Source organism: Canis lupus, chromosome 24, assembly GCF_048164855.1.
Source record: "Canis lupus baileyi chromosome 24, mCanLup2.hap1, whole genome shotgun sequence".
Lineage (NCBI taxonomy): Eukaryota > Metazoa > Chordata > Mammalia > Carnivora > Canidae > Canis > Canis lupus.
This window is the reverse complement of record NC_132861.1, coordinates 21,181,103-21,207,567: the sequence shown is the minus strand read 5'-3', so window position 1 is coordinate 21,207,567 and position 26,465 is coordinate 21,181,103. Positions and strand designations below refer to the sequence as shown.

Here is a 26,465-nt window from a genome sequence, read left to right as displayed (position 1 = left end):
TAAGATGCATGTACACAAATATACATACACAAACACTCAAGCCTACTGCTGAGCTGCTGAAGGTATATTAAAAGAGAAAAGCGCTAAGCCACAGAAAGGATGCATTCCAGGATCCATGGTACACACATTGAGAGTGCATGAAGACACTGTGTAGGATTATAATATAGAAAGAAATGTTAAGAGGCAGTCATTTGCAGAACACAGTAACAAGAAAATGTGAAAAACATGGTTATTGCCTTCGTCTACTGTTAACTTCTAAGGAGGCTTGAGTAAGGAAGCCACAACTGACTAGCCAACATAAGAGAAATCAACATGCATAGTTTGCTAATAATACAAAGTTCCTGAATGATACTTGGGTGTTTGTTCTCCTGGTGTAGTTCACTATTAATGTTGAGAAACTATAAATAGAAAGAGAAAGAGCAATATGAAATTTTGGGCAAATAAAACATTATAGTTGTTTATAAGCTTATATAAAAGTAAATGTGATTTGCTGTCCGGATGTCTAATTTTTCATGACTTAATGAATAAATACAATGAGAGGACATGGAGTGGCACTCACTGTAAACATCCAGCCTGGCAGTACAGGACACAATCCCTGCTTCATTCTTGGCTGACACTGTGTACCACCCAGCATCTTCTTTTGTGGCTCCCTGAATAAGCAGGCAGATGTAGCCATGGTTATCCTGGTGCATGCTGGAGAAACGGATAAAGTCATTAGGGTTCTAAATTTTTAAAAAGTGGCTTTGGACACGATGCATCATTTTTAATTAGATCATTAGAAACAGAATTGTGCAAGTAGCGGATAATAGGGTCATACTTAATCTAGAAAGGCTGCTAGCCCCATTAAAGTTAATGGTAGAGAAGAGCAGACATCAAGAGGTTGAATAAATGTGCACACTTAATTTCTAGCTGAGGATCCCCCTTTACAAAACCCACTGAATAGTTTCTGCATCACCACTGAAGCCAATAAATTCATCTTTTCTTCTAGGTATAAACACTTTTAAAAAAAATCACCATGAGATTAAATTAGAATGTGCCTCATCACATATCATTAGAGCTTCCTTCCAAAAACTTAATTTTACATTAGGGTAAAGAGTGACTTTCGTCTTTAATATCAATAACATGACTCTTGCACAGATTTATTTGCTATATAAAGTATATCCTTTTTATATATCCTTAGGACCTATTGAACAGATGTGGATTAAGTTAAGTCACTGTGTATTCTCACCTCACTCGGTCAGTACTGTGAGTGAGCGATTCATTTTCTTTCTTCCAAAATATCTGAGGCAGTGGCACTCCTGAAACACGGCATTCCAGCCTCACTGGGTATCCATCAGCAACTCCTGTGTTTTGCAGCTTCTCAATAAACACGGGAGGTTTGTGTGCTTCTTTGGCTAAGGGACAGGAGAGGAATTATCTATCAGTGATCTACAAAGGTAATGCTATGAAGAATTCAGCAGCCTTTAGAAATATTGTTGAAATAGATCTTTTCTTTTATGATACCATTTTTCACTTCAGCTAGATGCTAGTTCCTTCTCCAAATCACTCTTTTACCAAGAAAGGTCCCTAGGCTTTGTTCCACTCATTTATTTCCTCAATTAATTCCTTTTTTCCCCTCAATTAATTGAAGTCTGACAGGCCCACACAGTCCACTGGCCATCTGCTCCACAGAATGCCTGTCTGACAGGCTGAGTGGCACTCCTAAGTCATTGCGACCATCTGGGATGGCTTCACTACTGATTATGCCTCTACCAACCACTGCCACCTAGTGATTCTAAGGAGAACAAGGATTTCTAAGGATTTGATCCACTCAGATCTCTCCTTGCTGTCTGAATCAATGTTTACTAATCTGTAAGTCTTGGTTCAAGTGAGACATACCGTAGGACTTAAAGGGGGAAATGAACAGGGAGACATCTTTATCCAAATTTGGCTGCTTTTTAAAATTGTTACTTAAAACTAGGAATGTACATCCTATAAATTACAAATTCCAATTTGTATTCTTTCAAGGAAGTTATAAAAAGACTTTTTATAACCTCTGAAGGAAAGAAGCCACAAAGAGACAACTTTAATAACACTCTGATTATTACTATCTGATGGGAAATGGTTTTCACAGATGTGCAGTAGAAACAATGTCAGAGTAAGAATAAAGTTTAATTATTTTCTTAGCTACCAATAATGAGTTTGAGGATGCATGACTTTGTCTACCACACACTCCTGTGCAGTGACAGATATAGCCAAGCCACACAGGGGAGAAACAGGTGAAGAGGAGAAAACCTGCACCTGAAAACTGCAAATACCTGAGACTCTCTGAAGATTTGGAATGATGTAGAGGGTTATACTTTTATTGTATTTCACATGGTTTCCTGGCCTCGGGCTATATCAGAGGAAGTGAGAATAGGTCTGTTAATATTCTTTCTGGATCCTAGTTTTGAGAAAAGCATAGAAGGTATAAAATGGACCTCAATGTCAAAGCAGTTTTCCAACAGAATAACACCCACCATTTTGGAGCAATGCTATGCAGGTTACTGATGGTGATGCAGAGCTTCATATGATTTAATCCTTATAAAATGATGTAATCCTCATAAAGACTCTGTGGGGCCTGATGGTCCCTATTTCACATATGGGGTAATCAAGCTGCAGAGATATTATATGTCTGCCAAAGGACATAGCTAATAAATGAGAGCTGGGATTAGAACTGAGATCTGATGCCAAAGACGTGATGCTTCTAATTATTGTGTCCTGCCACCTTTCTCATGCAAGTACTGACTGAGGCACACCAAGATGACTGTGTCTCTCAGACCTTCAAGTCTCAGTTCTGAGAGCAGATATGATCCAAGGGGAACATTTAACAGAAGAATGCTGAACAGTTTTAGGTTGGAGTAGGGATGCTTAGAGGGTTAGATGAAATTGATCCTGGTCATACAGGAATAGTGAATACTTGATGTAACACACAACATGACAGCCCAGGTATTTAGGACATTTTTGTGTGAAAAAGGTTCCCGGTGCTTTTATTAGAATCATTATCCAGGGTTTTAGCCAGGACCTCCTGGGCTTTATTCTCATGGCTACTGTATCTCTTGGAAGAGCTCAGTGGCTCATAGTTTGGGGAAGACCACTAGAGGTGAACAGACTATGTGATCTGGCCCTCAGTTTACCAAACAGGACCCTGGGAAAGTCACTTACTCTCTCGAATTTCCACATCTGTAAAGTGAAGAAAATTTGCTTCAGTTATCTTTTAGGGCTTTTGTGAGGACCAGCTGAGGTAATGTATTTGAAGCACTTCGCAAAAAGAGGTATGAGAAATAAACATTCTTTTTAAAAAGAGAACAGATAACAGACTCTTACTTATGCTCAACTCCTAAGGATATTATAAAGGATAAGGGTAAGACTTTGTAGAACATGTACTTGTGGGATCCCTGGGTGGCGCAGCGGTTTGGCACCTGCCTTTGGCCCAGGGCACTATCCTGGAGACCCGGGATCGAATCCCACATCGGGCTCCCAGTGCATGGAGCCTGCTTCTCCCTCTGCCTGTGTCTCTGCCTCTCTCTCTCTCTCACTGTGTGCCTATCATAAAAAAACAAAACAAAACAAAACAAAAAAAACAACACATGTACTTGTATGAAATTTACCTAACAGTATAATACATTAAAAAGCAAATCTGAGTTTGACTATGACACTGGGGGTAGATGATAATGTTTAAAATTTTTGAATTTTGAGGCCACAGCACATTACTTTAAAAAGTGGGCAGAGAACTTTATTCATGAGCAAATTCTTATATATCAAATTTGGTTCTATAATCCATGACACCACTGCTCTTTCTCTATGTAACACTGGAGGCCAGCACACACAAGAAGTAGAACAACCAAGAACAGCTGCTAACCTCCTCTCTTCTGTCTTGGCCAGGCTAATGGGAGAAAGGAAAGAGAAATAATTATGGCTACACTGAAAAAAAATTAATGTTTCTGATTTGCTAAGCCTTCTGTCCTAATGGACTGTTTTGATGAAACAATCTACTTTTTTCGGTGCTTTGACTTCTTTTCCATATTGGTTAATAATGCAGGGTTAATTTACATTTTTGAATCTGATATTTATTCTGAAAGAAAAAAATTCCAGACTTGCTTACCAGCAACCACAAGCTCCAGGCTGAATGAGTTTTGTCCTGCTCGGTTGGTGGCTATACATGTGTAGATGCCGGCATCTCGTGATGTGACCGGCTCTATGATCAGAGAGTGCACCCCATTCTCACGCACGAGCATCTTGTGAGCACTGTCGGGGCGTATAGGTTTTCCATCTAGTTGCCAGCTTAGATCTGGGGTTGGTAACCCACTGACCTGAATCAGAAAGGAGCATATAAATTTCTCTAATACTGAAACAAAGTGAAATCATTTATAGTTAAGAAACCACCGTAAATTCTCTCCTTCATTAGTACAAGAGCCAGCTCATGTACTCTTTTGCTTAAACCTTTCAATAACTTCCTGAGAAATCATCGACTCACTTCTAAACATCTCTTGTAGAGCAACCTACAAAAGAAAAGTAAAATGGGGTTTTAAAATTTCTTTTATTGTCTTACCTCACCAGGGTTAAAAGGTTACTGGGATGATGTCAGCACAGGGCTCTGAGCTCTTTGGAAAAAGATGTCCAACTACAATACAACACATACTCAGCTGGCATTTATACCCTATAAAGCTTGTTATCAAAGGGTTGCCATAGCTGTGGAGACATAGCTAATGCATCCATCAGCACACAGAGCTATTGTTATTTTATAATCCTTGAAAGTAAGTAACAAGAGCAATATGAAATTACCCAGAAAGCCATCTCAACAAATTAGCATCACAACGGAAACTAAAGTCCTGAGATCTGGACAGTTGTGTAGACCAGAGATCAGGTAAAAGCGCATTTAATTGCTAATATCACATTGTGCTGTGAAGGGTAGGGATGGCTGCCATCTGTCAGCTCTTTATAGTTTTGCCCTTAATTGTGAAAGGGAAGAAAAGCACCATTAAAGAAGGCTTTTTTTTTTTACCGCCACCCCAAATTTACTAGGGGGAAATTGCATTAAAAAAGATGTCAGTTGGACTGTAAAGTAATTATTTTGAAAACCCAGCTCTGCCAAATTCCATTCCTGCTTTGTGATATTCACTTACACTACCTACAAGATGCCTCCTCCCTACATGTAACAAAGATCTTGAGAATTTTTTTTAAGATTTTATTTATTTATTTATTCCTGAGAAAAGCAGAGACAGAGAAGCAGAGACATAGACAGAAGGAGGAGCAGGCTCCTCACGGGGAGCCTGATGTGGGACTCAATCCCTGGACCGAAATCACACCCCGAGCCAAAGGCAGACACTCAACTGCTGAGCCACCCAGGTGTCCCGATCTTGAGAATTTAAGAGAGAAAAAAATAAGTAAACTGAAATGACTGGTTAAAAGGATGAAGATATTTTGGAAACAAACAGCACTAGTCAGCTTAGCTTTTGAAAGGGTCAGGCTCTCTGTCCTCTCCTTTACCTGTTTGGAGATCACTAGAGGTGGTATGCAGGAAGAGGGACACAGGCTTCTGGTCAGGCTCCAGTCCTTTACCAAGTTGAGAAAAAAAGTGGCAAGGTTTGTTCCCACCTTGCTAGGTTAGATCCTGACCAAGGCCATGGCATGTGTAGTAGGAGCATCAGTCCAAGCACTGTGCACTCTCAACACCCCTAATTCACACTGCATTCATGCCAAGGGACAGACTTCATCTCATTAAGGCAGAGAGAAAATGCCCATTCTTCTACCCATTTTAATTCCAGCCCTTCTAGTTATGTAAATAAAGCAAGCCCCATCTCAGGAATTAAAGGTCATTGTAAACAGGTCATTATTTGAACAGAAGCATGCTCTCGGCTGATATGGAAATGGGAGGAGGCAGATGAGCAGACCTGTTACTAGAGGAGTTGGATTATTTTCCCTTCGCACTTAGTACCACGTCAGGGGTAGTCAGCATCTAGGAACGTACCCAATAGGTTAGAGATGTGGGGTGGGGGGGGAGTGCTTTTTTGGGGCAAAATTATACTGATAATTTTTTTCCTTAAAAAAAAATCAAGATTTTTAAAGACCCTTTTTACACGTAACATAATAATCCCTTGGTATCATCTAATAATCTAAAATAAAATTTCACATGTTGACTCAAATGTCATTTCATAAGTGGTCTGTATGGACTCTTAATTACAAACCAAAAATAAACCCACACGTGCTAAAACTCAAGTTTTGAACTTATACTGTAAAAATAATTATGTTGGAAAATAAAATACTTTTGTTAAGAGTACTTTTTTTAAAAATACATTTCTATAAACCCAGATTTAATCCTCCGAGCATCTTATATTTGTGTTCTGCAATCCCAGAGAGAACCAGCAGAGGGAGCCCATATTCTCAAAAAACCTTATCCATATTTAAGAACTTAAATTTAAGATCAATAAATAATGGGGCAAAAAAACAAAGCAATCAAAAAAAATTTCACAGCAGTGGTTATTAAACATTTCTGGCCTCGAGCTCCTTTGAGGAATTGATGAAAGCTGTATCATACACATAATTTTGTATGCAATTTCAGAACTCACACCTAAGGAAAGCTGCCTCCCAGAAGGCCCTGGGTTAGGAATCCCTGCTGTAGGGTCGCCTAGGTGGCTCAGTGGTTGTGTCTGCCTCCAGTCCGGGGCCTGATCCTGGAGTCTTGGGATCGAGTTCCATGTCAGGCTCCCTGCATGGAGCCTGCTTCTCCCTCTCCCTCTGTCTCTCTCATGAATAAATAAAATCTTAAAAAAAAAAAAAAAGGAATCCCCACTGTAAAATGGGTAAGAGAAGTATGTCACTCTAACTTCTCCTAGAAATGGGAGGAATAAAGGAGTAGATACATGGCTACAAAATGTGTATGAAAACAGAATGGAAGATAAATGAATTATTAGGACATATGACAAATTTAACACATTTATTGCTTCAACAAAATGTGACACTTAAAGGGAAACAACCTCCCAGTGACTGTGTACAGTATGGTATGTAGGGTTCTAAATAAAGAACACATTCAGTAAAAATTTAAAGGAAACGAATGACAGAACAGTATATAAACATCCAGTAAATGGTACTCTCTCTTTTTTTTTCTCGTAGGTTGGAAAACATTTCAAAGATGCACACCTTACATAATTTCCCTAAAAGGAACTTAAAAGACATGGCAGTGGCGGGGCGGGGGAAGGGAGGCAACACCAAACTCTTACCTTACAATCCATTCTACACAGTTTTCCTTCTTGAACTGTTAGATCTCCGGGAGCCTGCAAGAAGTGAGGTCTGAAGAATCGCTCCTGAATTGGTTCATTCTCATCTCCACTGTCCCTTGATCTAGAACGAGGCCTTAGGACAGGACAGATAATAAACAAAAAGATGGAAGGAAAAGAAGGAAACAAAAGGGGAGAGGGAGGGAGGAAGATAGAAATTATTTTCAGACTCTTGATTTTTATAATAATACATGGAGTAATTATATAATTTTCTTACCTGATTCCTATTCCGAAAGTTTGCACTTAAAACCAGAAAAGTTAGCAAAGTCTTGTTTCATTTGGAAGTTTATTATGCACTTAATAGTCTGCTAATTGCAGAACTTAAATAATTCCGCTATCCTAATCCTTAAAGCTAATATAAATCATAAAAGGGGAAATGGGAAAAAATGAAGTACTCTATATTAACCTATTTTTCCCTAAATAAATATTTTTGAAAGCTATATGAGAAGCAGCAGCAGCTGTTGCTCATTTATTACCAAATCTTTTCCAACAGAAAGTATAATTTTCCACTGGGATTTTAAATTTATAGGAAATTAAAATCTCTTATTATTTTGTAAAAATTTCCTATCTTTCTAATCAAAATTCCTTTTCATATTAACCAGGAAAACAAATTATATTTTTTAGCTTTAAAATAAGATTGTGCATTCTTCCAGATTTGGTGCATCTCTCTTGATTTGAGTAGGTTGTTAGAGGCACCTTTAAGAATAACACCATTTCAAGTTAATTGAAGGGAAGATGCAACAAAGGAACAGGATACTGAACATAAATCCTGTCACTAATCATTAGAAGACAAGTTTAAAAACATTTAACTGGAAAAGGTAAGAGTAGAACAAAGGAAAGAACAGTGTAATAGGCTAATAATTACTAGCTTTTTAAAATATATAGTTTACTATTCTCCAAGCACAGATCTCATTTGTGAGAATATTTTTCTAGTAGACACGGACACATGGAAAAGCTTAAATATTGAAGACACAAGAAAAGCAGAAGAAAGTAATGCAAGAGATCTGCTACTAAATATGCCCTGTTTATAGGCATGTGCAAAGGCCTAACTAGGTTCTTGTGACTAGATATTGCCACAAACAAGTTAGAATTAACCCCCCATGTGTTTCGGTGCCAGAACAGCCTTCCAAATTGTTGAGCAAAGGTTTCTGAGCATGCGGTCACATGGGGTGTAGACAGACATACCACTTGTCTGGGGCTTCCTCAGTGTTTCTGGCTTCTCTTCTGTGAGCCTAACTTAGTATGTACGTGCGCTCACCAGCAGTGTTTGCATGTGGGGCCTACAGTCTATATAGTCAGGGCTATTTGAGACGCTCTGTAAGATATCTACATAGGCACCCAACATGACAGCCAGGGTGACTTACCCTATTTTTTTTAACTGCAAATATGTTACTAGGAAGTGATCTCCTTTTCTCCTCCCTGCCTACTGTAGTTCCGGCAGTATCCTTGCATAAGCTCAGGATGACTAGGAATAGGAAGCACATTTTACTTTTAACAAGTACTTGTTGAACTTTTAAAATAGGGCACATTTTACCTACAAAATTGTCATAAAAAATAAACTGTTTTGAATGAAATGACTGAAAAGTGAACATTCACAAACCAGCTAATTTTAAGAAATCTAGTGGCAAAAAGAAAGAAAAGAAAAGAAAAAAGAAAAGGAAAGAAAAGAAAAGAAAAAAAAAGAAAGAAATCTAGTGGCAATAATTTGTCATGGCCAGTCTAGACCGCTGCTGGTCTAGAACTTTGGTTTTGAATGGCTGTGTACCATTTACTAATATTTTCATGTTAATGTGCCTGCCATTTAAAGGTGTCTAGTCTTGTTTCTTCATATACTGACTGGGCCCTACTTAACAAATTAGTGGTGGTATATTTAACTGGGCTTAGCCACATTAGCAACTAACTTTCCCTTTTTTGAATTGCAAAGGAGCATAATCATCGAGGGGCTAGTCAATGTATACACTTTAAGACCGTATTCATGTTTTTCTGTCTTCTGACACTGTCTGCTCTTCTTGGTCATACCATGATTTGAATATCATTGAATTTATAGTAATGACTAAAATAAAATAGTAGTTAACACCTATGGGAAGGAACATCTGCCATACCTTCTGACATGAGGGTGGCCTGAGGGAGAGCGGGGACTGCGGCCTCTTTGGTTGACAGCCTGTACCATGAGGCGTCCAGTACAACTGATGCGGCCCTGTCAGAGACATCAGAAAAAGAAGTGATTGCCATGCAGAACAACTAACCACTAAGCACCATGTTTACTGTCCTGTTGTCCATAACAAACCAATATGCCATATTAGTAAGAAATGTACTTTCCCTGAGTTAAACTCCTTGGCAAACTCTCTGTTTGTTTAAAGAACTTGGTGACTAGGTCTTTCTTTGAACTATTAAGAAAGCTTTACTGTTTTATCTAGAATGGTATTTAAAATCACACTCCTTAATGAACTAATTATAATCTGCTATGGTCTCCCTAACACATGGAGTTGAATTGTACAATATAGCAGGAGGACATTAACTGTCTTGCAATAATTCCATTTTTATGGTCAAATATCTATTAGTTGTAGCTAATTCTGAAATCATACTAGATGATTTTAGTTTTCTGACGTATCTTTATATATATATATAAAATGTCAGTGGTATTCCTTCTAAAAACCACATATTAAAAGAGACGCCAAAAAAAAAAAAAAAAAAGAGACGCCAGCATCATGAAGTGAGCATTATGTGAGAAGGATACATGGGCATGACAAGGAGAATAGAATGACTATAGGCTACCACATGCCCATGAATTAAGCATAGTTGTGATTTAAAAACCAGGAGCAGTGAGATACCTAAAAATATGTGGGTTGTATGACATAGGCCTATCTAATGAAAAGCTACATTTTATCTCAAGTTTTATCTCTTAAGTTGAACTGATAAATGCTGTCATAGGATGGACAAAAGTAATACTTAAGAGGACTCAGATGACATGAGTAAATCACCACTGTTACTCTGGCTTTTTGTTTTTGCTCCTTCTTTTACTTTTTTCCCTATTACTGGAAGAGTAACAGAATAGATTTTTTCCTCTTTTATCTAGGACAGGGTGAGCAGCTGTACTTCTAAATTCTGACGATGGCTAGACAGAGCAGCAAGAAAGGAAAACGAGAAGCAGCAGATTATTAATGATGAGACTTAGGGATTTCTAGCTCACAGTGGATGAGCCACCCTCATGTGCACTTATCGCGCAAATTTACCACTACCTCTCATTTTCATTCCACGGTGCCAATATAGACAGGTAACAGAAGCACAGGTGTTCTGTATGTTTTGAGGAACTGCTTTCTGAGTTCCACCTCAGAATGAACAGGGATGAGGGAGCACAATGGTGGAGGGGACGCAGAGAAACCCCACGGCAGGAGTCAGTGAAGGCAGGAATCCAGTCAGCAGGGCTCTCTGGGTCTCACCACAGACTGGACTTCTTTAGGGCCTTGACCACTCCAAAAAGGCAAAGACATATCAGGCTGTGATACAGACAGGAGAAGAACTGGGAACTATCAAACAGAAAGAAGAGGTCGTAAAGAGACAAAACTGAAGTAGTCTTATCGCACTAGATATGTGACCTCCTCCAGCACTCACAATATTTGCTATTGAGGTCCTCTTTATTTATTTTAAAGATTTTATGTATTTATTTGACTCAAAGAGAAAGAGAGAGAGAGCACAAGCAGGGGAACCTGCAGAGGGAGAGGGAGAAGCAGGCTCTCCATGGAGGTGGGAGCCCAATGCCAGACTCCAGAGGATCCAAAAGGGAAGTTAACATTAATCACTTATGTGGTTAGAAAAAGATGTAAGTTAAATTCAGCCTTTAACCTTGAATTTGGGGAAGCAGATCAAAAATTTTTCTCTAAACTGGAGTTGAGTTTTGACTTTCCTCAGACTTTAGGCAAATCACCAAATTTGTTCAAGCCTTTGTTTCTTCTTCTGTAAAAACCAAAAGATACATATCTGTGTATCTGTCTCACACAGATGTTGTAAACATTAAATGATACAACCTAAAGTGATCTTTATCTTCCAAATATCAAATGGATCTTAATATCATGAAGTATCACTATTAATCATTGCTGCTGTTGTTTTACTAGACATTATATATGCACAGACATGCATCCAGATGATTTTTTGGGTCTTGACAGCTTGGTTGACTCCAATAAATTTCTCCAAGTGGTTATACTTTGCCCGAGTATGCTCTTACCTTCTTTTTGATTCTTTCAAACACCTCTTTTAATGATGGTCTCCCCACCCTCTTAACACTGAGATGAGTTTTAGTTACCTTCGCATGACCCTCCTTAGCTCTGGAGTCAGTCTAGGTTTGTAAACCAGGCCTGTCCTTTATAACTGAGTGACTTTAGGCAGGTAATTTAACCTCCTAAGTGAGTTCATGTATAAAATAGGACCACAGAGTTAATCAATCTTGCATGGGTTCTTATGAAGATTAAATGAGCTAACCGGGGTACTTAGTATTGTGTTTTGCACACAGTAAACACTCGAAATGTGAATTATGGATGTAATTATAATAATGGCCAGATAAACATGAAACATTCCTTAGAATTGTTTTAAAAACAATTTTTTTCATACATAGTGGGGTTTTCTTTCTTTTGGTATTAGGCTATAACCCCTTTTCATGCTATTGCTTGAAAGGTGCCAAGCACACTGGTATTCACTGATGTAATGGCTGCATTTGAGGCATAAAAGATGTCCTACTCAGCTCTAAGCATTAGATTCTGCTTAGGATAAACCCTGACTCCTCTTCCCTCTCCAAAAAAAAAAAATAGGGTCAACAAGTTGGCATACTACTCTCTAAAGATCACACATTTCTACAATGTTTTCAAGACTTTTACTGCTACTGCTTAGAACCATATACACAAATACTGCCATAAAATATCTTTACCCAAATTTAAGAGAAAGGTATATGCCACCATTTGTCATTTTTAACTCCTACACCATGTTTTACTTCTGAACATAAAAGGGGAAGGCATGATCTTTAGGAGGCAGAACTGTTAGTTTGAGAATACAGTGTTATTGGCTAAATATATATTACTAATCAATAAATGACCAGGAGCATTTAGAAAGCTTCCAAACTAACAAGTCGTATATTTTTGACATTTTTATTTGGGGGAAAAAAAAAAAAAACAGAATTCAGTGAAACACTTTTAAAAGATACAACTGAAAGTTCAGATTTTTAAATCTGGATGTCTTATATCTGAAGGTCGTACAAAATTCTATCATACTAACGTGCCGTTTAACCCTAGTATCCTCCTCTGATGCACATTAATGCTGTTGCATTTGCTTTTAACTTTTTCATTTCTACCTACTTTATTATTAACACATGAAGGAATAATGGAAGTGAATGTTTAAAATTTGAAATGAGCCAGGAAATTTCTAATGCTAAAACAAAACACAAGCAAACCCACTTCTTAAATTTAATTCAGCTGTGTGTTACTTTTCTATTCCAAACAAATCCACAGAGTTTAAAGCTATAGAGCAAATAATAAGTTTGAATTCTTAAAGTGATTATGTATCAAACATCAGCTTTTAAAGATTATTTATGTCTCATGCAAGGCCAATTATTTATATAATATGGAAATAACATTTATATTTCCTAGCTTATGAAATTTAACTGTGGCACACAGGTCTTTATAAAAGCTTGCCACTTGTATACATAATGCAATTTGAGGAAACATCAAATTGCAAAACAGCCCTTCCAAACTCCAAGGGCAGCACAGAGTAACTTAGCAACACAACAAAACAATGTAAAACATTCATGTTTAGATTTAGCTGTATCTTAAAGATAGGATTAGAGTCTAAAACTGCTTTTGTGATCCTCATTTTGGCATTATGTTTGGTGTAGTGCTGCATAATCACTCATTATTTCACTTAACTATGTGATTGCTTTGGTCTCTCGTGAATTGCAGGAGTAGCACACACTGTGATACACAGTGTCTAGTATATGTTTAGAGCTGGGTGTTCCATCCCAAGGAGAATTTGGATGTAGTCATCAATATCTAAAGTGTTTCTTAAATAAATAAAAATGTAAAAAAAAAATAAAAAATAGGGATCCCTGGGTGGCGCAGCGGTTTGGCGCCTGCCTTTGGCCCAGGGCGCGATCCTGGAGATCCGGGATCGAATCCCACGTCAGGCTCCCGGTACATGGAGCCTGCTTCTCCCTCTGCCTGTGTCTCTGCCTCTCTCTGTCTCTCTCTGTGACTATCATAAATAAATAAAAATGTAAAAAAAAAATAAAGTGTTTCTTATTCCCAAAAGATGGACTCAGGTGGAAAAATATTCTATAAAATATTCTGCTGAACTTTAGTGTTTCTCTTTCCTTGGTTCTCACCCTTTCTCTTGGCTGCTTTCTGTAACTACTTTCCACTGCTCAGGAAAACTCTGCCGTCTGTATTTCATTACTGAACTCATTTTTCCACTCCAGCCTTTTCCTCTTTCCCTTGGTCATTTCACATCATGTACACTACAGTGTACCAGAAAAAATAGATGTAGTTGTCTCCTTTTCAAACCAAATATACATCTAAAATAAAAAAGTTTAAGGTAACCAAAGGGCATGAAGGAATTAAAGAATCAAGTTTTCTTTTGACTGTATGTTATGCTTTTGGGATTAATGTGTCCTAAAAAATTCAGCTTTGACTTTTCAAATCTTTCTCAGTGCCTTATATCATGCTTATTCTATTTATTTTTATTTTTTAAGATTTTATTTATTCATGAGGGATGGGGGAGGGGGGAGGGGGGCATAGAGACACAGGCAGAGGGAGAAGCAGGCTCCATGCAGGGAGCCTGATGCAGACTCGATCTGGTGACTCCAGGATCATGCCCCAGGCTAAATGCAGGCGGCTAAACTTCTGAGCCACCCAGGGATCTCCTCATGCTTCTCTTAAATCAAATTTTTTTAAAAAAAGATTTTATTTACATGAGAGAGTGAAGGGAGGGGTAGAGGGACAAGCAGACTCCCCACTGAGCAGGGAGCCTGACACAGAGCTCAATCCTAGGACCCTGAAATCATGACCTGAGCCACCTAGGTGCCCCTTAAATCATGTTTTAATTCACAAATTAAAAAAATGGCAAAATACTTTGATAACAGATGTCATAAAGTAGAAATTAAAACAGCATCAAACATTTCTATAAATGATAACATATATTAAGGATACAGTAAAAAAATGGTCTGCTGCTTGTCATGGTTTAAATACCTGTCTTTCTAATGGGTGGTGAAGTTTGTCCCAATTTCTAGGTGACAGATCATAAAACCTGTATCTGGCATATCTGCACATGCCTGCTACTGAAGACGCCAGGAGAGAGCAAGGAGTTGTACTCTTGAAATTAAAATCAACCAGGCACATGCTGAGACTTGGAATAGCAATTAATACCAAGTACCATAAACATAAAAATTCCCTCACAATTTCCATTTGAGGCCTACATGCCCACTTTTAGGTTTCCTCAGATTCTCTTCACAAGTTTCCTCTCCTATGCCTGCCTTTGGTCATTTAAGGTAGAAAATAAGACATGATTTAGCCTCACCCTCTTCAGAATACTGGCTGGATCAGCTAACCTTGAAAGGCAGTTGGAATTCTAGGTAATAGGAACTACTCTGGTGTCTGTGACCTCTGGAACTCTTTGAATCTTTTGCTCCCTCTGATAGACCCAGAGCCGTCATATTCCCGTTTTTGGAAATCATGGGTAAGGTGGGATACTCTGTTAGAGGGCTGGGCTTTTGGCTGCCTGATAGGAACTAGTCCACTTCTCATTGCTTTGTCTTCTCTCAAAGGGCAGAGAGGCCAAGAGCGAGAGAGGATTAACTTGGGACTTACCCTGATATTTGGTTAAGCAGTGGAATTCACTCGGGGACTGGAATGAGGGCACTGACAGCTCTCTTCTGGGCCTTCCTTGGGCAACTTCTGGGCCTCCTGTATGGCTCCAGTTGGCTGTGCTGTGGGCATGGCCCTGCCCAGCTCACAGCTCCCTCCACCCAAGCCCACAGCTGTGGTGGTTGTGGCATGACCACAGCTCTGCCTAACTCCTTTCCCATGGGGGTGGTAAAAAGGAAAAGCAGAAGGTCAGAAGACCACACACCAGCAACATGTTGGGTGGAAACTCAGCCCGAACGGACTTTCTTACTCTAATAGTAGGGGTGGAATGTCTAGAAACAGAACCATCCTTTACATCCTAACTCCATAGACTTCTGCCCACTTTTAGGGCTGCTACTTTCAGATAGGGTTATTAGTGTCTTTGAATTGAAATAATGTCAATAACTAGCTTTTATTGAAAGCATATTATGTGCCAGGTAAATCGAGTGCATTATTTAAATCCATACAATCATGCTCATTTCTTAGGAGAAGAAACAGGCACAGAGAGGTTAGGTGACTTGCTTAAGGTCACATGCGTGGTGAGTGGCAGAGATTCAACTCAGATCTGATGCCAAACTTCATGCTCTTAACCCTGAACTATGCCACTTAGGCTTTTCAGTAGCACAGTTCTGCATTTCTGGTCTTTGTTGTGTCGTTTCATCCTTTTTATTTCTTTCCCTTCCTCCTCTTCTACATTACAAAGGGGATCTTCAGCAGCCCTCCTTTATCTAATGACTTCATGCAGTCTCCAACTCTGCTCATGTCCAATGGAGTCCTTCCCTGTTTAGAACTTTTCCACATGTAAAAACTACATTTAGTATACATGTTACAAATTATACATGTACAAATTATACATTTAGTATAATTTGAAGAAGACTAGAAGCAGACTCATAATTGCAATTTTACATTTATGTTGTTTTAGAAAACTGCTGACTCCAATAAGTGCTAAAAACATTCACTAGGAAAAATGCCTCAAAATTCACATCAGGACCAGGATTGGCGAGTGCTTAAGAGACACAGTCAATTCGATCACTATAATACATAGCAACCTTTCTAAAGGAATAAAGGACCTAGCAAGAAGAGAAATTTTGGATTTTGTTGAGTTCTTCACTATTATTTTAATAGGCAGAAAACTGAAAATTGAAATTGTTAGTAATAGTCAAGGAAACATACTGAAAATAGAATTAGAAAGAAAAAAGTAAATTCTACTTCTTTCCTCAAACCCTCCAAATGAACACAAATAAGTATTACAATGTAACTTTTAGTAGAAATTGTGCTTTTGATTATTTTTCAAGGTGATGGTCATGTATTCATTGATTGAAAAAATAGAACCTCAAGAAAAGTGCATATTTAATATGGAAACTGTTGAGAGTGTAGAGTCTGCTGTGCTCTATCACAACCTCATTTGTGGAAAATTAGAATTTCATTCTAATCTTAATATTATTACAGAAATTGATGTTTATGTGACAGTGTAATATTAGGATAAACATTGCACAAACTTTTAGAAGTGTGAAAGCTTTGCTGAAATTATTTGTATCATTTTCTAACACTTCATGTTTTCTTCAAAAGAAAGAACAAAATATAGAATGATATAAATAGATCAGAGATTTTAAAAACACACTGGACAATCTTCATTAGTTATATAATAAAATTTTTAATTTTACCTTTTTTTAAGTGTGCAATTTGCTATTTACATGACTTCTGCTGACTTTGTAAAATTACCCTATCACACAATGAGCTCTGTGATTTTGTCACACAAAATCACTTCTTACTCATTTTTGCATCCTCCCTACCCAGATAGTGCCTAAAACATACCTGACACTCAAAAAAGAACTTGCAGGCTTGAATTGAGAACCTGATATTCACCAGTAACTGCTACCTATTAAATTCTAAGTCAGATGATCCTAAATCTAAGGACGAATACAAGAGAAAACATTTGGATGGAAACTAATCCTGAATGCCATACACAGATGCTATCAAAATTATAATTTGTCTACATTTATATACTTAAATTCTACTGAATTAAGTAGGTATATATTTCTTTTAAATATTTTACTTTTTGAGGTTTTTTTTTTACTACACCGTATTTATGTATGTCACTCACTGTCCTTTTCTTTTTTTTCTTCATAGAACTTGATCATATCTGAAATTATATTATTTAAATATGTTTCTTTTCTTATTTTCTAGCTCAAAACTTTGTTCTGTCCACCACTGCAACCCCACCACCTGAATAAGAAGTGTACCTATTAGGCCCCAAGTAATATCTGTAGAAAGAATACATATCTGTATTGGAATTATTCATGTGAAAAACACTTGATGAAATAAAAAAATACTAATGAAACAAAGAATTTTTCTATCCTCCGAAACCAAAATGGATATGGAATATGGGAAAATAGTTTCAAGTCAAAGAACATTGATTCTGCCTTCTAATTAAACAGTTACTTTCTCCAAACAAATGCCTATGAGCACTATACACAGAAATGAAGCCAAACCTATACCCTTAATCTTTACCTGAGGGTTTGCAGCCATAATTGTGTAATTCCCATCATCATCTAGGGTGGAGGCTGTGGTATGGAGAGAGCACGTCCCATCAAGATCCCTTTGAATGGTGTAGTGATCATTCTTTGGAGAGATCTGCTTTCCATCTTTAAACCAATAGATCTGTGAAAGGAAACAGTGATGAAAGATTAAGGATATGTGTAGTACTACTCTGTTTGGGGGACCGGTAAATAATAACTGTGTGGCCTGCACAGCTGATTGGTTAAAATGTTAAACACAATATTTGAAAAGGAAATTGATTTTTGAGTGAAAAAGGTAGGTAACAAACAGGTTTAATTCTATTTTAGTTTTTAAAAATTGTATCTTTTTTATTTAAAAATATGTGTATAAGTAGGTATTCACATATTATTCACATATTTTTTGACATTATTTATATGGAGTGATCAATGTTGAATGTAGACATAGTGACTTCTGGAGTGGCTCTATAGGCATTTTTCTTTTTACTTCTATTTTCACATGTACTGAATGAAAGGCACTGAAGTAAAATGTGTTACTTGTGAAGGAAAGGTAAAAAGGTTATTTTAGAGAATAACAGATCTAACTATTCCCCTGAATTGTGTTAGACAAAACAGCAGGGAGGGGTGCCTTGGTGGCTCAGTCGGTTAAGTGACTGCCTTTAGCTCAGGTCATGATCCTAGAGTGCTGGGATCGAGCCCCATGTCCAGCTCCCTGCTCAGCCTGGAGTCTGCTTCTCCCTCTCCTGCCCCCCCTCTGCCGCTGGTGCTCTCTCTCTAATAAATAAGTAAATCTTAAAAAAAAAAAGAAAGCGGCAGTGAGGAATGACCACCAGTTAAGGATTGGTGGTGGGTGGAGCTCCAGTGCTTTCATTGTGGGCCAAGGAGCATATGCTCAAAGGTTGAAAGTTTGCTCTCCGCACCATGTTAAAGAAAACACAGTTGTATTTAAACTTATAAGTTTTAGTAATATCTTAATTTGGTTTGATAGAAAGTTAAATGTGAAAAATAAAGTAAAAATAAATCTGGACTAATTCACACATTTTAAAATGGTCAAATTCCCTCTTTCATAGGTCCTCCTCTCTTCCCTCTCCTGTACCTAAAATCGCTGGTCCGGGCAGCCCAGGTGGCTCAGCGGTTTAGCACCGCCTGCAGCCCCGGGTGTGATCCTGGAGACCAGGGATCGAGTCCCACGTCGGGCTCCCTGCACGGAGCCTGCTTCTCCCTCTGCCTCTGTTTCTGCCTCTGTGTGTGTGTGTGTGTGTCTCATGAATAAATAAATAAAATCTTTTAAAAAAATAAAATAAAATCGCTGGTCCATGGAACCCTAATGATGAATCACGTGCCAGCAGCCCTCCCGTGGCTGAGATGCTGAGCTAATAATGCCTGCATCAACCCACCCCAGACTTACTTAGGGAACTAAACAAATCCCTCCTTTTAAAGCCACAAGTTCTCTGTTGTCAGCTAAAGCATTCCTAACTTGGTCCCTAACAGAATAAAAACCTACTTTAGAACCTTCAGTTTTTAAAATGAACTTTTTCCTTAACGTAAATCCATATGCCAATTGAGACCTCAACTAGCATTCAAATTCAACTCAATGAAGGCCTCTGAATCTGAAAAGTCTTTCTGAAATTTACATTTCTAAGAAAGGAAAGGGCTAGAAATCTCTAGCACTAAACAAGTACATAAAGAATTGGGATCTGACTGCTGAAACTTTTCCAACTTCCATTTTCTAATTAGCTCTAAATTTACAGGCTGTATTATTAACCTAAAAATGAATCGTCAGCTAGACTTAACTCTCAGTTCTAGAAATTAGGTAAAGCATGATACTTCATAATTATCATTCTCTGCTTGGCGATTTTATTATTTCTGATGGAACAGAGAAGCTGTAATTAGTATACAATTTGCATTCTTGCTACTATGTCAATTCTTCAGACTTGTCTCTGTTAATCATACTTTTCACCTCCATCATACTTGGAATACAACGTTCAAATGAAAATTAAGAAAGAGTCCAACAATTTTAGCAAGACTGCTAACGGAGAGGGAAGGGGAGGGTACAAGAGATGAAAACAAGGCAAATTAGAAATCCCTTTGTCTTCTCATGTTTCCATTAGAACAAGCATGTCAAGGGTAGACTACCTTTTCCTTTCTTTTTTTAAACAGAAGCCCCAAAAAAGGATTTTTTTAACATGATGAATATCCCATACTTTAATAGTCCTAGTGCATTTATATAATGTGTGCAGAAGAAACGGTTGTTCAATAAACCAGGGAGGGAAGAAAAAGAACAGCAGTGAGGACAGGAGGGAGGAAGGGAAGAAAGGAAGGAAAGGTGAAAGAAGACAACCTAACAGTAAAAACTCTTAAAAAATTAAGCCTCTTAAAGCTGTGAAACATTTAAATTCATACTAGAAAAGCAGAGTAACGTTAAACACAACAGCCCATATTTCAGATGAACACAGTGTTCTTTAGAACAAGAATCAATGATCTTAGAACTTCATTAATGACCTTAGCCTTGAGCAAAGTTTAAAAATAATGGATTTTTACGAACATTTTGGAAGTTTAATATCCAATTTCTTGTTAAGTTTCATTCATAAGCTGCAAGTTTATTTTTAGTACATGCATTTGGTATCATGTTTGTGAATACACAGCAATTATCCAAGTTATGCCAAGAACTAAGAAGTTTTCTCTAACACAGTGTATTAGAAAAATCTCATCTTATGAAGAGGTGGATAGGAGTTTGGAAAGTTAAGGCTATTTTCTTTGCTCTTTCTCTGTGATACCACTGTTAGGCTTTTAATTTCAGTGAGTGTATTTTTCATTTCTATATGCTTATTTTACAAATTTGCCTGGTCTTTGGTACTGTCTTGTTTTTTTCATTAAAATTTCTATTTCTTTTAACATTGTTTCAATCATTTTAAACATAGTTTTATCTTATAGTTCACTTAACACTGTTCAATACTGTGCAATACTTGAGTTTCTATTTTCTTTTGCTATTTATTCTCATCATTGTTTCTCCTATGATCTGTAAGTTTTCACTGTGAATTTCTTCCTCCCTCTTACACTGCAGAAGTCTGATATGCCCCAAATTGTGAGTATTTTTTGGACAGTTTTTGCTTGCTTCTCCCAGAAACAGGGTTTTTAATCATCTTGGACTAAATTTCGTATTAATTTCTCAGCTTCTGGCTTCATATCGTGAGATAGTGTCAATGTGGAGTTTCCATTTCTCATGGGCACCCTTTTTTATTCTTTTTTCCCAAGTTCTAGGGAAAAAGTGTAATCCTGTTTATTGCTTTCTGGACCAGTGAGCAGTTACTCTTGTCTCCCTTTAAAGACAGAGCAACTCTTTATCCAGCTGTTTCCATGTGTCTGTAGAGAGAGGGCTCCCATGTATGTCAGCCTAGCTCTCCCAAATATCAGAAATTCCTTTAATTATTCCTCCTCAACAGTATTCTAGTCCTTAGCCCCTTGTAAATACAGGAAGCCTTGGTTTTGCAGATTAAAGATCTGAAGTTTTCGTAATCCGTGTTAAATGCTGCTTCCGTATGGCACATGGCATGGGGCTCGGGTTCCAGCCTGGCCACTCACCAGCTCCTTGACCTGGAGCAAGTTAATTAAACCTCCCTGAGCTCAGTTCAGGCACCTGCGATTTGAGAGTGACACTGATAACATCACATAAGGAAATGATGCAGGTGTATGAAAAGCTCCTTGTCGATTATTTAATTGTTACTTTCCCATTCCTGTCTTCAAACCCAAATTCAACCCTTCTTCCACTCTTTCTGGCTTCTGATGCCTCCTGAGGAAGGTCTGGAACTTACAAGTACTTCAAACATTTGACATCCTGAGACTGAGAAAGGTAGTCTGTACCTCTTCCTCTTGTTACACATGCTATATTGTAGAAGCTAAACTTCCTCAGAACACAGGACTCTGAAAAAGCCACCTTTTTTCAGCTTGCTTACCTTTGGCTTTGGGTTCCCAGTCACTCTGCATGTGAAAGTTACAGGCATTCCCTCGAAGATCTTGTAGTGTTTCAGCTTCATCTCAAAGAATGGTGCCACTGCATTTTCCACAGGCACGTCCCCAAACTGGATATCATCACCTGATTCATCCACGGGAGACCTTTCTAGCCTATACTCGATCTCACTGATGAGTCTCTGTTCACAGCTGGACACTTTATATTCCTGTCTCAGGAAAAAAAAGGTCACATTAGCAACCTCGATCCCTTGTGGTCCCATGTGTCTCATGAGTCTTACTCTCCTCTCCAGTGACACTAAGAAGACAGTGATATTTTTACCAGAGCCCAGCTCAATTCCATATAAAACAAAAAACATCTGGAAGTAAGTATATATGATATTTCAAATTTTCTTCAAGTCTTATCATCCTCCTTCCCCCAGGAACTATGAAGATGAATTTCTTTCTCTTTTCTCTTGGTGGGGGTGGGGAGTGGAGGAGTGGGAGGGGTGGGGGTGAGGAAAGAAAGGAAAAGGTAACAGCTTTGTATTCCTAAATTGTTCACAAAAATAAAACATGATGGAACATGGATTTCTTGCTGTAGGGGGAAAGCTGATGCAGGGTGGTGCAGCTCTTCAGAAGGGCAACAGTTCATATGGAAGGCAGCCGCACTATTACATAACATTTTATCACGTGAATAATGGAAAAATGGCATTTGTTTTTCACTCCTAATAATCCTCAGCCCCATTGCCTCTGATCTCCTCCTCGGCTTTGCAGCTAGTAGAAACTACTCTCCACCCTCTTTAAAAGAAAAACAGGATTGACAGTCCAGTCAAAATTTGGATTAATAAGACAAAAGCAAAGTGGCCATCAACATCCTATGGTGATAAGGTGGATTCTACAGTTCTCCTGCTTACAAAGTATAATGACAACAAGGCAGCCTGTTACAAAATAGTCTCTATTTAGTAACAAATAAAAGATGTTTTAACTCGGTTTTTTCATAAAGAAGCTACCCCACCTTTAAAAAACTGTTGTCTTGAGGGAAGAAATACAGCAGTATGAATAAAACTGCAAAGAATACATGAGCTGTTTTATTCTACTTACTATCAGATTAGTCAGTTTGAGAATTAGTGAGTTTTCCCCCAGAAAGGTATTAACAAATGAGACACTTTTAACAATTTATAGTTCAGAGTATTCACTAGTGACAGAATCAAATTCAAGTTTGTAAATATATTTTTTTCTTAAATATCTTTGTAAAGATATTCAAGTAGCAAAAAGCAAACTGACTGTAGTAATTCTGTTCATCTGATATTAAGTAAAAACAGACACTGGTCATAGTATTTGTAATTAATAATATGGCAGTAAAGACAGATACACAGGTAAACAAGGAAGAACACAAGAAAACAGATACAGTGAAAGACCAGAAGGAGGAGAAAGGTGAAAAGCTTAACCTTTTGACCGTCCAGAGTACTCCCTACAGAAGCATGAGGAGACTCAATTTCCTGTAATGGTAGAAAAAAAAGAAGTGAAAACTAATAACAGAAATAAGAACCTAGAAAGATTTCTAGTTTTCTTTCAGTTGAAAATTTTGTAGTAGCAATATTTCACACAGAAAAATCCTCAGATATTGAAGACAGACCTATTTCTCAACATCTATGAGAATTTACTTGATCCTTTAAACTTGTTTTAAAAAGCTTCCTTTAATCTTGAGACTATATCTAGAAACTCCAAGTAGAAGCAGTGGAGATTATAAAACAGCTTCCATCAAATTCATGAAGTAACCTTTTCTTTTTGTGGTAGGAAGGGAACAAAAATAGCAATCTAGGTTTTCTGCTGATTAGTTATTTGTAACTATATATGTGAAGGAAAATAAAGACAGTTTTTTTCTATACACAGATATCTTACTTTGACTAGATGTTATGAATATAATTGGAAATATTCACTAGCTATGTCAAACAATTTCAGTGAAAATATGTTTCTCTACAATATGTATTTTGCAATGAAGCACAGGACAGGAAAAACAGAAAGATACTTGAAAGGAGAATAAACTAATCAATAAGATAAAAAGAACAGATATCACTGAAATAACTCTCATCAGTCACTTAACACAGCTGTCTGGCACATGCTTTGTGCTCAATAAATATTAGCTATGAGTTGGTGATATTAATACTGCCTTTCTTTGACTTGTCCTATGCTTCCCACAGAAGTGATCCCAAGAATAGTGTCCATAAAGAGGATGGGGGGAGGGGACAGAATAATTACTATTTTTCTAATTTGTCCATAAGAACACAGTACCTGATTAGCTGTTTCCTCTTCTGGCTCCTGAATATTAAAAACAGTTGCACTGTCAGCACCTAGTAATCGACGAGCCATTCTTTCTTCATATGTTAACCTCTAAACAGAGTAAACCACAAAAAATACAAAATTAGAACATTCACAATTACATACATACTGCCTCACAAACAAGAATTTTTAAAAATGACTTTTGATGTTTTCTGTAACTATTTTCTCTCAACCTTCAGATACCTGTCTGTAAAAGGAGTCTGTTTCCTTCCCTCTCTTCAAGTGTTCTGTCACTCCCTTCCAGTCTCAGTGGCAGAGACCACAAAGAAAATACATGTCCTATACGAATCCTTAACGATACACATAGAGAAAAAAGATATTCAAGTAGCAAAATATTTTTTAAAGGAAATGTTATTTTGATGGCCATTCACAAGCTTCGAAAACAGCCTAGTCGGCTCCAAGACTCTGATGAGGGAAGTTGTAGACTCGCTGGCCATGCCGGTGCTGTTTGGGATCCTCACTGCTAAGGGCACTTCCTTGGCCGCCGTGTAACAGGTGCATGTAGGCAAATGTAACAGTCCACAAAGGATGACTGCACTAGGCGAATCAGGCAAAGGACTGTGAAAGGTACTTGCCAAAGCTAATATCCATAATTCCAGATTCTACTCAGAGGCAGACTGCTTGGCCATCAGGCAAAGTGGTAATGGTCTTGCATCGAGTAACCAGTGCTCCAGATCTGGCCAACACACACTTGCTGGGCCATTCTTAGAAGAAATGCCAACGTCTTTGTTCTGTCTATTGGGCTGTTTCCTGCCTTTGAGCTTTGGTTCTAAAATGCCGTAGAATCACAGTCTGGGAAGAACTCTCAGAGACCCCTTGTCCCATAACCAAGTGTCAGTTCACAAGAGAGAATAGATAATGATTAGTAAAGCAGAATCTTTAAAAAATTACAGAAGTTATTTCAGTGAACATCCAAAACTTCTGAACATAGATGTAAATTCTATTGGAAACTCTCTAATCAGGAAAATATGTTGAATAAATTTACAATTTCCAGTAATTGCTGGTTCCAGTCCCAGCTGAAACCGGGAAGTGAAACAAGTCAGTGCCAATGACAAATAGTCCTGAAGTTCCTATTATTTCATTTACTAAAATGGGGGCAGAGGATTAGAAGAAGGAGAGGTAGGTGTTTGGTGCTTGGACTGTCTCGGTCCCGGTATGTTACTATTCAAATTAATTTTCTCACATCTGTTAAAGAATCACTGAATTCAGTTTTCAAAGAGAATTTTAAATACCTGCTCTCTTAAAAGCCTTCCTAATGTTTTCATGGAGAACTGTATCAACGAAGGTAGGACTGGAGTCCTCTCCACCCCTTTCCTGATAAGCAGAAATGTCAATTTGATACCTAGTCCTTTGCCAGAAAGCACCTGCTACCAGTAAAAGCCAAATTTACTTCAGTTTTGTTTCTAAACCACTAGGCTGTGTGGATATCCAAGCCCTGTCTATAGAAGCCAAAAATAAGTAATGGAATAATATGTAACATTAGCATTTTGAGCTCACAAATGCAGAAATTGATGGAACTCGCTGGGAATGTCACTACTAAATAGATAAATGTAAATATACACATAATATATATAGTATGATATAACAGCTTATTGAACTCTTAAGTCTCTTTAACCAAGGGAATTAGAAATATTTCAACAGAGACCCAAGAAAACAACAAAACCCCCCCCAAAACCAAAAAACTGGAGAAATGCCTTTACCTGGCTTGAGTAAGTTCCCTTAAGTATCTGGTTTAATCTTTCAAAGGCTTTAGATGACAGAGCCAGGGAAAACTTCCAGAGTATGCACATTTATACACGCTATTACTTATTTCAGGGAGAAAATATTTTCCCTTTGTGAAAATCTTCTATTCTCAATGAAATGAATGACCAGCACAAATTCTCATTAGAATTTTAATCTTCCTGAACTCAGATTAGGATGCCCTAATAAGGGATCCCTGGGTGGCGCAGCGGTTTGGCGCCTGCCTTTGGCCCGGGGCACGATCCTGGAGAACCGGGATCGAATCCCACGTCGGGCTCCCTGCATGGAGCCTGCTTCTCCCTCTGCCTATGTCTCTGCCTCTCTCTCTCTCTGTGTGACTATCATGAATAAATAAATAAAATCTTTAAGAAAAAAAAAAAAAAGGATGCCCTAATTAAAAGCAGCATTCAGCACCCTTCCTCTCTCCTCCACCTTTCCAATCAAACATGGGCTGTTCTTACATTTTTATTTATCAGTGTGTGATAATTAAAATTCCTAGCAAATATATTTAGCATAGAGAGCTTTCTATTCTGAAAAAGGTGCCTGAGAGGGAGATTTTATACAAAGAGGCCCTTTTCTTTTACTTATGATCCAGGCAAATTTTTCTGGTGATAATTCTAAAATAAAACCACAGAAGGCTCTTTTCAGACTTCACCTTATTTGTGGGACTTGTTCTTCCTGTCCTCTTAAAAATCTTGGACGTGATAAGAAGAAGGGTCAATAAAAATGAGAAACAACTGGTGAGG

General features: G+C 37.9%; 2 protein-coding genes across 12 annotated transcripts in view; one reads left to right on the top strand and one right to left on the bottom strand.

Moving 5' to 3' along the window:
* Positions 1-26,465, bottom strand: part of PALLD (palladin, cytoskeletal associated protein) — a 409,438-nt gene that overhangs the window by 2,721 nt on the left and 380,252 nt on the right. For 5 of the 8 annotated variants that reach the window (XM_072795912.1, XM_072795915.1, XM_072795917.1 and 2 more), the window contains 9 exons: positions 23,932-24,030; positions 23,088-23,138; positions 21,645-21,866; positions 17,687-17,836; positions 9,398-9,492; positions 7,239-7,371; positions 4,124-4,331; positions 1,229-1,394; positions 560-693 (listed from right to left, as the gene is read on the bottom strand). In XM_072795912.1, the coding sequence (XP_072652013.1) occupies positions 560-693; positions 1,229-1,394; positions 4,124-4,331; positions 7,239-7,371; positions 9,398-9,492; positions 17,687-17,836; positions 21,645-21,866; positions 23,088-23,138; positions 23,932-24,030 (1,258 nt within the window). Of the gene's footprint in view, positions 1-352; positions 399-559; positions 694-1,228; positions 1,395-4,123; positions 4,332-7,238; positions 7,372-9,397; positions 9,493-17,686; positions 17,837-21,644; positions 21,867-23,087; positions 23,139-23,931; positions 24,031-26,465 lie in introns of all 8 variants that reach the window. The other 3 variants (XM_072795913.1, XM_072795916.1, XM_072795914.1) reach the window with 2 other exon arrangements.
* CBR4 (carbonyl reductase 4) overlaps positions 1-26,465 on the top strand; it is a 208,805-nt gene that overhangs the window by 65,472 nt on the left and 116,868 nt on the right. Inside the window, exon 5 of one of the 4 annotated variants that reach the window (XM_072795924.1) lies at positions 17,363-17,520. The exons of 2 other annotated variants lie outside the window; for them this stretch is intronic. In XM_072795924.1, the coding sequence (XP_072652025.1) occupies positions 17,363-17,409 (47 nt within the window). In that variant the 3' untranslated portion in view covers positions 17,410-17,520. Of the gene's footprint in view, positions 1-7,131; positions 8,986-17,362; positions 17,521-26,465 lie in introns of those variants that run through there. One more of the 4 variants, XM_072795923.1, reaches the window with a different exon arrangement.